The sequence below is a fragment of the Pelophylax lessonae genome (assembly GCF_965119305.1).
Source record: "Pelophylax lessonae genome assembly, chromosome: 1".
NCBI classification, from domain to species: Eukaryota; Metazoa; Chordata; class Amphibia; order Anura; family Ranidae; genus Pelophylax; species Pelophylax lessonae.
Window position 1 is genome coordinate 45,337,363 of NC_138768.1, and position 14,801 is coordinate 45,352,163.

A 14,801-nucleotide genomic window follows, 5' to 3' on the forward strand; every position below is an offset into this window, starting at 1 on the left:
TTGACAGACCTCATGCACAGATGTCTATTGAAATCGCTCTGAAGTCGCTAAAAATAGTGCAGAAACTACTTTTGGGAATCAGTGCACCAATTTGGACAGTGACGTTGCCATCAATAGGCTCTGATTTGGCATGCGATTTGACATGTCAAATGGCATGTCATATCTGCCCGATGTGACCGGGGGCTTAATGTTCCATGATCGCATGTCAAATCTGCCCGATGTGAGTGATGGCCTAATATTCCATGAACGAAACCCCAAAATAGATTGCAAAATGCAGTGAGCTTGATAGAATCGCATCGCATTGATGTTCACACCCATGGGATGCAATTCTGATGCGGGGAAAAAAGGGTCCACATTTGCCAACATTTTGTAGGACTGTTTTTTTTTTTCACCGCACCTAAATCTTATCGCATTGGCGTGAACACCCATATGATGCAATTCTGGCAAGCATTGTCTGGCATGCATTGCATTGTGGGAAAGTGGGAGTTACTAAAATATCAGACAGGTGATTTTTAGCCAAAAAACACAAAAAAACGCTGAAAAACACCAATGCAAAAAAGCTGAAAACGATGACTACAAAGCTACGGACGTTTTTTATAACGTTCAGTGTGCATGAGGCCTTCAAAAGAACAGCGGGGGGGGGGGGGGGGGGGATCCCTACATCAATATCACTTGTGTGGATGGGGGGGGATCTGTCAGTTTTTTGTTTTTTTTTTCCAACCTGGTTGAACGGATAAAAGAAAAACGAATCGTTTATGGGGGACTCATTTCAGAAAAACAATTAGAGCGAGCCAGTGCACACTATAGAAACGCAGTCCAGATGCGTTTCAGATGCTTTTCTGCATGCATGTTTTTGATGCATTCCAGTTTGTTTTTGATGTGTTTTTGGTGCGTTTGTTATGCAGTCCAGTGCATCCCCCCCCCCCCGCCCTCTTTTTTCTTAACTTTAACCACCTCAATACCGGGCACTTAAACCCCCCTCCTTCCCAGACCAATTTTCAGCTTTTAGCGCTGTTGCATTTTAAATGACAATTGCGCGGTCATGCAACACTGTACCTAAACCAAATTTGTGTCATTTTTTCCCCACAAATAGAGCTTTCTTTTGGTGGCATTTGATCACCGCAAGGTTTTTTCTTTTTTGGTGCACAAATAAAAAAAGACCGAAAAGTTTGAAAAAAAAAAAAGTTTTTTTGTTTTATGTTATACAATTTTGTAAATAGATACGTTTTTTCCTGCACTGATGAGCACTGATGAGGCCGCACTGACAGGCACTGATGAGGAGGCACTGATGAGGAGGCACTGATGGGGTGGCACTGATGGGGTGGCACTGATGGGGTGGCACTGATGGGGTGGCACTGATGAGGAGGCACTGATGGGGTGGCACTGATGGGGTGGCACTGATGAGGAGGCACTGATGGGGTGGCACTGATGGGGTGGCACTGATATGCCACCACTGATGGGCACTGATAGGTAGCACTGATATGCAGCACTGATGGCCACTGATATGTGGCACTGATAGGTAGCACTGATAGGCAGCGCTGATGGGCACTGATAGGCAGCACTGATAGGCACTGATTGGCAGCACTGATGGGCACTGATAGGTGGCACTGATCGGCACTGATAGGCAGCACTGGTGGGCAATAATGGGCACTGGTGGGCGGCACTGATAGATGGCAATAATGGGCACTGGTGGGCAGCACTGATAGATGGCATTGGTGGGCAGCACTGATAGATGGCATTGGTGGGCAGCACTGATAGGGAGGGCACCACTGGCAGGCTCTCTGAGCCCTGTTTGCCATCCCTGGTGGCCATGGTGGGCATCCCTGGTGGTCATGGGTGGGCATCCCTGGTGACTCAAGTGGCAGCCCCCCCCCCAGGGCTGCACTGGATATCAATGTTCTGATTACCAGCACAGACCCCCCCCCTGTGATCAGTGAGTAATTAGAAAAACTCACTGATCCCCCGGCTGCAGCACAGATCGTCTTCTTATCCTCACTGACAGGATCTGTGTGAGGAGAAGAAGAGATCAAAGCCGTTACAACGGCTGTATTTACATTACATGACGGTTACATGTGATCAGGAGGGCCAATCACAGGGCCCTCCTGCCGCAACTTGTTGCTCTGTGTCCTAGGGACACTGGCACATCGAGATCGCGCCGCTGCGCGTGCCCTGCGTGTGCCCGCGGCGGCGCGATCTCGCTCCTTCTGCAGGACGTTCCGGAACGTCCGATCAGAAGGACGAGACTCCCACCCGGCCGTATATGTACAGTGGCTGGCTGGGAGGTGGTTAAATAAGGACATGTGTGCTCCAGTGCATTTTTTTGGTGCATTTAGGTGTGTTCCAGTGTGGTTTGGTGCATTTAGGTGTGTTCCAGTGTGGTTTGGTGCATTTAGGGCCAGTTCATTAATGCATGGATAATAGGTTATATGATTTTCAATGGCATAGTTCACACCTGTGCGGTCACATCCAGTTGCAGAAAAAAAAAGTAGAACATGCTGCATTTTTTCTGTACTGGAACGTGATAAAACGCATCAAAAATGCACTGGAACGCACCTAAATGCACCAAAAACAGACTGGAACACACACTAAGGTGAAGAAAAAAAGAGTTGGAAAAAAAAATTCACCAGAACGCATCAAAACTGCACTGAAAACGGGCTAAAAATGCATCAAAAATGTGCATGCAGAAAAACATCCAGAACGCATCTGGACTTGAGTTTCTATGGTGTGAATTGGCCCTAAAAATGCATCAGAAACGCGCATGCATAAAAGCATCCAGAACGCATCTGGATTCCGGACTGAGTTTCTATAATATGAAGTGGCCCTAACACGTTCCAGTACAGTCCAGTGCAGAAAAAATTGCACCATGTTCTACATTTTTCTGGAACTGGATCGCACTGGTGTGAACTATACCATTGAAAACCATATAACCTACTATCCATGCGTTTTTGATGCAGAACAAAAAAACGCACTGGACTGCATGTGGTGTGAACTGGGCCTTAAAAATAAAGGGAAAAAATATGTTGTGCAAATTCCAAAACAATGGCGGTGTTCTGTCAGAATAGCACTTCTTATCAGCTTCTGCTACTGGAAGCGACGTACGGACGAGAACAAATAACTGCGCATGCAGTTCCAATAGGTTTCCTAATATAACAGAACACGAAGTCTTGAATTTTACATTTATTTTAGCAGTAAGCTCACCTTATATCCTGAATCGCAGTATTACATTTCTATTATTATTGTAATATAGTAAATATAGCGAGTAACCTGCAGGCAGAAGGTGGTGACGGCCATCTTGGTACACCCCGCACTGCTCAGCGACAAACTGATTATATAGTGAAATAGACTATTACACTCGGTCGCTGTGAAATAGTCTTTGTAGTATATAAGGTGAGTTTACTGCTAAAATAAATGTAAAATTCTAGACTTGCGTGGGTGTAAGTAGATGTCGGCCGCTGCTTTGTGTTCTGTCACATTAGGAAACCTATTGGAACGCATAGCGGCCATTTTGCATGCGTAGTAAGTTGTTCTCCTCCGTACGTCACTTCCGGTAGCAGAATCTGATAGGTAGCGCTATTCTGACAGAACAACGGCACAAATAAAAGGAAAAAATCAAACAACAGTTTTGATTTTTATTCTTCTACTCATGTATGGCCTGCCTAGGTTACACTTTAAGTCGCAGTCACATGATTATCAAAGGCCAGGCCTTACTCCTCTTTGTTTACTTCCTGGATGTGTCCTTCTCCCAGGTATCCATATCACTGCCTGTGTAATATATGGATAATTCCCATTGGCTGGCTGGCAGAGGGGCGCTCTCAGGATTCAGAAGAGGACGGACATCTGAGGGGAGTGAAGAGGAGCGGACAGAGAGGGCTTCCATGTGACGCTGACACGGGGTCAGAGAGGGACCTGGATGGGGGGACTGAGGTGAGTATAACTGACTTTACTAGGTGAGGAAAATAATACACAAAAATACACCCGCTAGGATGGAATGGGGGGGGGGGGGACAGATTTTGCCTGGAGTTGGGGTTAACCGGTTGCCGACCGCCGCAAGTACATATACTGCGGCGGTCAGCCCCGGCCAGGCAAAGTGACGTACCGGTACGTCACTAGCCTGTCACTGGCTTGTGAGCCAATAGCGGGCGAGCGCGCGCCCACCCCGGCTCGTTCGATAACAACCCGATGTCCGCCGGTCACTCGCGATCGTGCGCCGTGAAGGGAGAAAGGCAGGCGGCTAATGTAAACAAAGACGCCTGTCATTCTCCCCTGTGTAAGAATGGAGATCACACGGTTCTACTATGTAGGACCGTTGATCTCTGTTCTTACACCAGTAGCCATGTCCAATCACAGTTAGAATCACGCCCCTAGGGACACACTTAACCCCCCCCCCCTTCTCCAATAAAGTTAACCCCTTCCCTCCCAATGTCATTTTTACAGTAACAGTGCATATTTATAGCACTGATTACTGTAGTAATGTCACTGGTAACCCCAAAAGTGTCAAAAATGTCAGTTAGGGGTCCGATCTGTCCGCCGCAATGTCGCAGTTCCGCAAAAAAAAATCGCAGATTGCCGCCATTACTCGTTAAAAAAAACAACAAAAATGACAAAAAAGTTTCCCTTAGTTAATAAACGCAATAACTTTTGCGCAAACCAATCAAAATACGCTTTTTGTGATTTTTTTTTACCAAGCATATGTAGCATAAAACAAATTGGTCAAAAATTTTAAAAAATTTTGATTTTTAAATTTTTTTGGGGGAATTTCATATAAAAAAATGTGAAAAATATTGTTATTTTTGCTAAATTTTCGCTGTTTTTTTGTTTATAGCGCAAAAAGGAAAAATCGCACAGGTGATCAAATACCACCAAAAGAAAGCTCTGTTTGTGGGGAAAAAAGGACGTCAAATTCGTTTAGGTACAGCGTCGCACGACTGCACAATTGTCCGTTAAAGTCACGCAGTGCCGAATCGCAAAATACCCCCTGGTCGGAATGGGGGTAAAATCTTCCGGGGCTTAAGTGGTTAAACCACTTCTGGAGCCGGAGGGTTTTACCCCCTTAATGACCAGGCCCTATTTTGCTATTTGCCACTGAGTTACTTTAATGGACAATTGCGCGGTCGTGCAAAGCTGTACCCAAAAAAATGTTGATGTCCTTTATTTCCCACAAGTAGAACTTTCTTTTGCTGGTATTTGATCACCTGTGCGATTTTTATTTTTTTGCGCTAAAAACAAAAAAACAGCGACAATTCTGAAAAAAAAAAAAAAAAACAATATTTTTCACTTTCTACTATATAACATTCTCAATAAAAAAAATATTTTTTTTTTCATAATTTTAGGCCAGTTTGTTTTCAGCTACATATATTTGGTAAAAAAAAAATCACAATAAGCGTATTTTGATTGGTTTGCGCAAAAGTTATTGCGTTCTACAAACTAGGGGAAAGATTTATGTCATTTTTATTGTTTTTTTTTTTTACTAGTAATGGCGGCGATCCCCTAACTGACATTTTGTTACCCTTTTTGGGGACCAGTGACACCAATACAGTGATCAGTGCTAAAAATATGCACTGTTACTGTATAAATGACACTGGCAGTGAAGGGGATAACAGCGGGGGGGTTGATCAAAGGGGTTAATGTATGCCTAAATATGCTTGCTGACTGTGTGGGGGATGGGCTCTGTGAGAGGCACAGAGAGATCGGGGTTGACTTGTAGCTTAAGCCCTGTACACACGTACCGATCGTCGGCGAACGATCGGCTGTCTTTTGTCCCGGGCTGTCGGTGTCTGTTGAAAAGTGCAATGACAGCACAAGAATTTTGTCTGCCGACTACAGCCGACTGCAGAAGTGATGTCATGTAATGGTTAACTTTCCCTGTGTTTTTTCTTTTCTGAGCATGCCCAGTCTTGCAAATCTACGGTCTGTCGGCCGAATTCTGTACTGACTGCCGAACAATCGGCCGCTCTGGTGTCGGCATACAAAAATTTTAATGCTTGCATGACAGATTCTTGTCGGCAGAATGTGCGCTGACGGCTGTCGGAGGCATCATAGTAACAAGCGTACAATCGGCCGATCGGTACGTGTGTACGGGCCTTTAGCTGAAACTCCTAATCTCTCCCTGCCTGTCTGACAGAAGACTCGCCTTTTTTGTTTACATAAGCAGGCGGGTCTTCTGTCAGTTTATCTGAGGATCGCGGGAGGCCCGCAGCCCGCCTCCCACTGTTTTTAAACAAGACCTCGTGCACGAAATCACGTAGTACTAGTAGTAGTAGTATCCTCTCTGCCGCAGTAATACTACGGTGGGCGGTCGGCAAGAGGTTAATCGAGCCAGACAAAATTAGCATGGCCGAGAGATGAATGACAGATAGTGACATTTTTTATTCGACCCAAGACAATTGGAGAGGGTCCATCGATGGCATTTTTTCTCGCCTTTGTGAATCACTCACAATCAATCTAGGTGTAAAGGAGTGAAAAAAAAAAAACCCTGTAGATCGACCCCGTACAATCTAATTTTTTTTTTTTCCACATCCAATCAACTTTGGTTGATCAAAAATGTCACCATCTGTCACTCATCGCACGCCATGGTATTTTTTTCTGGCTTGATCAATGTCCAATTTGATAGTTTTGTCGATCATTTATTATTATTGCACCATGTATGGCCACCATAAAAAAAAAATGAAAAAAAAAGGAGGGGAAATTGTGTCTATTTGATTGGTTTCTGATGGGAACGCTTTGATCGAATCACCCATCGGTCAGATAATAACCACTTGAAGACCAGCTTTTTCTGGCAGTTGTTTAACCACTTAAAGACCGAAGTCCATTTTTGACACTTGTTGTTTACAAGTTAAAGTCAGTATTTTTAGCTAGAAAATTACTTAGAACCCCCAAATATTATATATAGTATATATATATTTTTTTTTTTTTAGCAAAGACTCTGGAGAATAAAATGGCGGTCGTTGCTATATTTTTTGTCATGCTGTATTTGTGCAGCGGTCTTTCAAACGCCTTTTTTTGGGAAAAATAAATTTCACTTCATTTAAAAAAAATAAAAATAAACAGTAAAGTTAGTCCATTTTCTTTATATTGTGAAAGATGATATCACGCCAAGTAAATAGATACCCAACATGTTACTGTTTAAAATTGCGCACACCTGCGGAATGGCGACAAACTACGGTACATAAAAATCTCCATAGGCGACACTTTCAAATTTTTTTAACAGTTACCAGGTTAGAGTTACAGAGTAGCTCTCTTTTTTTAATTATTGCTCTCACTCTGGCGATCGCGGTGATACATTACATGTGTGGTTTGAACTGCGCTTTTATTTGCGGACGCAACTTCCGTATGCGTTTTCTGTTGTGCGCTAGCTCATGGAGACAAGGGCGCTTTAAATTTTTTGTTTTCCTATTTATTTTATTACATTTTTTTAATTTTAACACAGTTTAAAAAAAATCTGATCACTTTTATTGCTGTCACAAGCAATGTAAACATCCCTTGTGACAGTAATAGGCAGTGACCGGTACTTCAGTTCCACTGAACTTCAATTTATTCAAAATGCAGAAATCTGCATTTTTTGAATACTGACAGTTTTTTAAATTTGGCGCCTTTAGCCGCTGAGTAACCTGGACGTGACATCATCATGCCGCTTCCAGGTTACTACATCAGAGAGCCGATCAAAGCCAAATTTAGCTTTGTTCGGGACTCTGACCAGCTGTCGGAGGTGCCGGCTGGTTGCTTGGGTCTCACTTTGGGACGGGAGACCCTGGCAGAGCTGCAGAAGACGGCGGGAGGGGGGGACATCCCCTCCTGCTTGCTGGGGTAACGGCTAGCGGCTCCCGAGCCACATCGGCCCTTATAACCTGAAAACCGACCGCCGGCTCTAAAAAATGGTACCGGGATGATGCCTCTAGCTGCAGGCATCACCCTGGTACAGCCACTTATTGCAGCCGACGTAGAGCTACGTCAATTCGCGGGAAGTGGTTAAATCAGTATTTCTTGCCAGAAAATTACTTATACTTTACCCCCAAACATTCTATCTATCTATCTATCTATCTATCTATCTGTCTATCTATCTATCTATCTATCTATCTATCTATCTATCTATCTATCCATCCATCCATCTATCTATCTATCTATCTATCTATCTATCCATCCATCCATCCATCCATCCATCCATCCATCCATCCATCCATCCATCCATCCATCCATCCATCCATCCATCCATCCATCCATCCATCCATCCATCCATCCATCCATCCATCCATCCATCTATCTATCTATCTATCTATCTATCTATCTATCTATCTATCTATCTATCTATCTATCTATCTATCTATCAGATACCCTAGGGAATATAATGGCGATCATTGCAATTATGCAATAATTTTTTATGTCCAACGGTAATTGCGCAGCAGTTTTTCAAACTGAATTTTTTGGGAAAAAAGACACTTTTATTAACCGCCTCCAGACCGCCCGCTGCAGTTATACTGCGGCAAGGCAGCCCTCCTGCGCGAACCAACGTAGGTATACATCGGTCGCACGCCTGCAGCTAGGGAGCGAGTGCGCGCCGCTGCTGGCACGCTCCTGTCCCCACTGGTCAGCGGGGACTCCGATGCATGGGGCAGGCAGCTCTGACACCCACGATCGTTCCCTGCTGAGAGAGAAGGACGGTCCAATGTTGTAAACACAGCTGACTGTTCTTCTCTCTGGAATGATCACAGAGCGCCTGTGATCCTTCTATGTAGGATCACAGGTTTCTGTGATCATTTCACAATCCCCGCCCCCATACAGTTAGAAACACTCCCCTAGGTACACATTTAACCCCTTGATCACTGCCAGTGTCATTATTACACATATTAACAGTGTATATTTTTAGCCTGTGTCAGAAGGCTCCGATTTCTGCCTGACAAGCGCGATCGCTCCCTGCTAAGAGAGAAGGACAGGTAGCTGTTGTAAACACAGCTGACCGTTCTTCTCCCTGGGATGATCATAGAGATCATGTGATCCTGCTATATAGGATCACAGGTCTCCATGGTCATTTCAGAAGCCACGCCCCCCCACAGTTAGAATCACTCCCCTAGACTCACATTTAAACCCTTCATCACCCATAGGGTTAACCTCTTCCCTGCCAGTGTCATTTTTACAGTAACGGTGCATATTTTTAGCACTGATTACTGTAGTAATGTCACTGGTCCCCCCAAAAGTGTCAAAAATGTCAGTTAGGGGTCCGATCTGTCTGCCGCTAAAAATCGCAGATCGCCGCCATTACTAGTAAAATTAAAAAAAAACAATAAAAATGACAAATCTTTACCGTAGTTAGTAGACGTGATAACTTTTGCGCAAACAAATCAAAATACGCTTATTGCGATTTTTTTTTTTTTTTTTACCAAACTATGTAGCAGAAAACAAATTGGCCTAAAATGTTAAAAAAAAATTGATTTTTACATTTTTTATTGGGAATGTTATATAGCAGATTGTGAAAAATACTGTTTTCTTTTTTTTTTTTTCAGAATTGTAGCTATTTTTTTGTTTATAGCTCAAAAAATAAAAATCGCACAGGTGATCAAATACCACCAAAAGAAAGCTCTGTTTGTGGGGAAAAAAAGGACATCAATTGTATTTGGGTACAGCGTCGCACGACCGCGCAATTGTCTGGTAAAGTAAGGGAGGAGCAGAATGGGGTAAGGGGAGTGGAGAGGTGTAAGAGAATAGTTGGGGTAGTGGAAGGGTAGGGGGGAGTTTTGTGAAGACCCCAGCTTACATAAGGATCCGTTCCTTCCCATGGCAGTAATCGGGTAAAGGACAGGTGGAAGCTGGAAGGCTGGGCACTGGGACCAGATAGATTTGGAGGAAGAACTTCCTCCTCCTCTGAATGCCAGTCCGCCAGAACATTGAAGGACAGCTGTGATTGCTGCACAGCCTGCGCTGTTGCTGAGCAGAGTGGCTGTGGTAGCAGGGACGCTGATTGGGTTGGACCCAGCAACAACTGGCTGTGGCTGCGCCCTAGGCGGCTGCCTAATTCGCCTATTGGTAGCACCCGCCTTGTTGACTATTGATTGGAAATGAAATTGATGAGGTTGCCCTGAGAAAACAGAGATCTGATGGATAACTTTCATTTATCAAAAGAATTTATGAATAGAATTCCTCTTCCCTATGAGTGGCATATCGATCAATTGTGCAATTGACTACTTATCAGAATCGGAGGTTTGTATGGCCACCATTAGATTTGGTTTACATCAGATTTGATCCAACCGACTGAATCAACCAGGATGGAAAATAATCGAATGTTTGGAGTCGTTTGGCAACATTTTTTGGTCAAAAATGTTATCAGATTAGGAAGATAGAAAAAGAGATCTGATGGATAACTTTCAACAATCGATAGAATTCCACTTCCCTGTGAGTGGCATATTGATTGTGTTATCAGGGAAGAAAATAATTGATTTTTTTTGCATAATTTGGCAGAATTTTGCAGTCATAAATTCGATCAGATTGGAAACATGGAAACCGAGATCTGATAGATAACTTCCACCTATCATTGGAATTCCACCTTTCCCAGCGAACGGGCTTATTGATCAATTGCGTGATGGACTATTGATTGTAAAAAAATTGATCATTTATGGAAGTTTGTACGGCCACCATTAGTTGCAAATCACCCGGGGAAGAAAATTATCGATTGTTTTGCGTTGTTTGGAAGCATTGTTCGGTCATAAATTCCATTGGATTATGAGGATGGAAATAGAGATCTGATGGATAACATCCAACTATCAATAAGATTCCACTTCCCAGTCATCGGGCATATTCAATAATTGTGTTATTGGCTATTGCCTGGAAAAGAAATTGATCATTTATGGAAGTTTGTACGGCCACCATTAGATGTAAATCGGCTGTGGCGGAAAATAATCGATTGTTTTGGGTCATTTGGCAGCATTTTTGGGTTATAAATTTGATTGGATTAGAAGGATGGAAACAGAGAACTTCCAACTATTGATGGGATTCCACTTCTCCATGAGCAGCACATCGATCAATTGTTTTATCGACTATTGATCTGGAAAAATAAATGGAAGTTTGTATGTCCACTATGTTTTGTGTCGTTTGCAGTCATAAATTCGATGGGATTGGGAAGACGGAAGCAGAGATCTGATGAAGAACGTCCAACTATTGATGGGATTCCACTTCCCCGTCATCTGGTATATCTATTAATTGTGTGATCAACTATTGATCAGAAAAGGAATTGATCATTTATGGACATTTCTACAGCCAGCCTTAGATGTAAATCATGCGGGATTGATCGTTTGGGTCATTTGGCAGCATTTTCTGTCATAATATTGATCGGATTAGGAATATGGAAACAGAGATCTGATGGAGAACTTCCAACTATTGATGGGATTCCACTTCTCCATGAGCAGCACATCGATCAATTGTTTTATCGACTATTGATCTGGAAAAAAAATGGAAGTTTGTATGTCCACTATGTTTTGCGTCATTTGCGGTCATAAATTCGATGGGATTGGGAAGACGGAAGCAGAGATCTGATGAAGAACGTCCAACTATTGATGGGATTCCTTCTCCATGAGCAGCATATTGATCAATCGAAAGAAATGGAAGTTTGTATGTCCACTATTAGACTTGGTTTACATCAGATTCGATCAAACCGAGTAAGTCAGGGAAGAAAATGATTGATTGTGTTGAGTCGTTTGTTTTCATAAATCCGAGAAGATTAGGAGGATGTAGCATTTCCCCGTCAGCGGGCATATCCATCAATTGTGTGATCCATTATTGATCAGAGAAGAAATTAATTATTTGTGGAAGTTTGTACGGCCACCATTAGATGTAAATTGGACGGACAGAAGATTATCGATTGTTTTGAGTCGTTTGGCAGCATTTTTTGGTCATAAATTTGATCGGATTAGAAGGGTGGAATCAGGGATCCCATTTAGAACTTCCAACTATCGATGGAATCCCACTTCCCTATGAGCAGCAAATTGTTCAATTGCGTTATCGATTATTGATCGGAAAAGAAATCAATATTTGTGGATGTTTGTCTGACCATCATTAGATGTAAATCGGCCGGGCGGAAAATTATCGATTGTCTTGCGTCGTTTGGCAGCATTTTTCATTCATAAATTCCATCTGATTAGGAAGATGCAAACAAAGATCTGATGGAGAACTTCCAATTGTCACTTCCCCTGTGAGTGGCATATCAATCAATTATTGATCAGAAAAGAAAATGATCGTTTATGGAAGTTTGTACGGCCACCCTTAGATGTAAATCTTCTTGGGTTGATCGTTTTGCGTAATTTGGAAACATTTTTCTATCTTATATTCCATTGGACTAGGAAAATGGAAACAGAGATCTGATGGAGAACTTCCAACTATCAATGAGATTCCACTTCTCCATGACCAGCATTTTCGAGCAATTGTGTTATCGACTATTGATCAGGAAAAAATATTTGTATGTCCACTATGTTTTGTGTCGTTTGCGGTCAAAAATTTGATGGGATTAGGAAGATGGAAGCAGAGATCTGATGGAGAACTTCCAACTATCAATGGGACTCTACTTCTCCATGAGTAGCATACTGATCAATTTTTTTATCTAGTATTGATCGGCAAAAAAAAAAAAATTGGAACTTTTAGGTCCACTATGTTTTGCGCCGCTTGCGTTCATAATATCGATCAGATTAGGAGGATGGAAATAGAGATCTGATGGATAACTTCCAACTGTTACTTCCCTGTGAGCAGCATATTGATCAGAAAATAAATTGATCATTTATGGAAGTTTTTACAGCCACCCTTAGATGTAAGTTGTCCGGGGTCGATCGTTTTGCGTCATGTAGCAACATTTTTTGATCATAAATTTGATGGGATTCCACTTCCCAATCATCTGGCAGATCTATTAATTGTGTGATCAACTATTGATCAAAAAAGAAATTGATCATTTATGGACATTTCTATGGCCACCCTTAGGCGGGGGTCGATTTTTTTGCCTCATTTAGCAGCATTTTCCGGTCATACATTTTGTTGCATTAGGAGGATGGAAACAGAGATCGGATAGAAAACTTCCTACTGTCACATCCCTTTGAGTGGCATATTGATCATTTATTGATCGGAAAAGAAATTGATCATTCATGGAAGTTTGTATGGCCACCCTTAGATGTAAATTGACTGGGTTCGATCATTTTGCGACATTTGGCAGCATTTTCCGTTTATAAATTTGCTTGGATTAGGAAGATGGAAACAGAGATCTGATGGAGAACTTCCAACTATTGATGGAATCCATAGAGGCCATAGAAATGTCCATAAATGATCAAATTCTTTTCCAATCAATACATGATCAATATGCCACTTACAGGGATGTGACAGTAGGAAATTCCCCGTCAGATCTCTGTTTCCATCTTCCTAATCTGATGGAATTTATGATGAGAAAATACTGCTAAATTAGGCAAAACGATTGATTTACATCTAAGAGTGGCCATAGAAATGTCCATAAATGATCAATTCCTTTTCTGATCAATAGTTGATCACACAATTAATAGATAGGCCAGATGACAGGGAAGTGGAATCCCATTGACAGTTGGAAGTTCTCCATCAGATCTCTGTTTCCTCCCTCCTAATTTGATTGATATTATGGCTTCAAAACATAGTGGACATACAAAGTTCAATTTTTTTTTTCTAAACAACACTAGATAAAACAGTTGATCGAAATGCTGCTCATGGAGAAGTAGAATTCCATCGATAGTTGGAAGTTCTCCATCAGATCTCTGTTTCCATCTTCCTAATCTGATAGAATTTATGATCTCAAAATGCTGCCAAATGAGGCCAAACGATCGACCCCAGTCTATTTAAATCTAAGGGTGGCCATACAAACTTCCATAAATGATCAATTCCTTTTCTGATCAATAGTTGATCACACAATTAATAGATATGCCAGATGACGGGGAAGTGGAATCCCATTGTCAGTTGGAAGTTCCCCATCAGATCTCTGTTTTCACCCTCCTAATCCCATCCATATTATGGCCGCAAAACATAGTGGACATACAAATTTCTTTTTTTTTTCTGATCAATACTAGATAAATCAATATTGATCAGAAAAAAAATTGAACTTTGTATGTCCACCATGTTTTGCGGCCATATGATGGATAGGATTAGGAGGATGGAAATAGAGATCTGATGAAGAACTTCCAACTGTCAATGGGATTCCACTTCTCCGTCATCTGGTATATCTATTAATTGTGTGATCAACTATTGATCAGAAAAGGAATTGATCATTTATGGACATTTTTATGGCCACTCTTAGATGTAAATCAATTGCTTTTCCTCATTTAGCAGCATTTTCCGATCATAAATTCCATCGGATGAGGAAGATGGAAACAGAAATCTGATGGAGAACTTCCACCTATCGATGGGATTCTACTTCTCCATGAGCAGCATATCGATCAATTGTTTTATCTAGTATTGAAGTATGAAGTCCATGCAAGTCGCGCCGAAGTCGCGGTGCACGCGACTTCACAGGTCGCCCCCGAAGTCGTGCCGCGTTATTGTGAACCGGCACTTAGATGTAAATAGATCGCTTTTCCTCATTTAGCAGCATTTTCCAAACATAAATTCCATTGGATGAGGAAGATGGAAACAGAGATCTGATGGAGAACTTCCACCTATCGATGGGATTCTACTTCTCCATGAGCAGCATATCGATCAATTGTTTTATCTAGTATTGATCGGAAAAAAAATTTAACTTTGTATGTCATGTCCACTTTGCGGCCATACTATCAATAGGATTAATAGGATGGAAAAAGAGATCTGATGGAGAACTTCCAACT

At 42.1% G+C, this 14,801-nt stretch overlaps 1 protein-coding gene across 1 annotated transcript in view; it reads left to right on the forward strand.

The window, feature by feature from the left end:
• The window catches only part of LOC309568674 (uncharacterized protein), a gene marked incomplete at both ends in the record, with an annotated part of 82,053 nt that extends 68,635 nt beyond the window's left edge, over nucleotides 1-13,418 (forward strand). Inside the window, one exon of the mRNA XM_082274413.1 lies at nucleotides 13,209-13,418. Within this exon, the coding sequence (XP_082130539.1) occupies nucleotides 13,209-13,418 (210 nt within the window). The remainder of the gene's footprint in view (nucleotides 1-13,208) is intronic.
• Nucleotides 13,419-14,801: the final 1,383 nt, after the last annotated feature.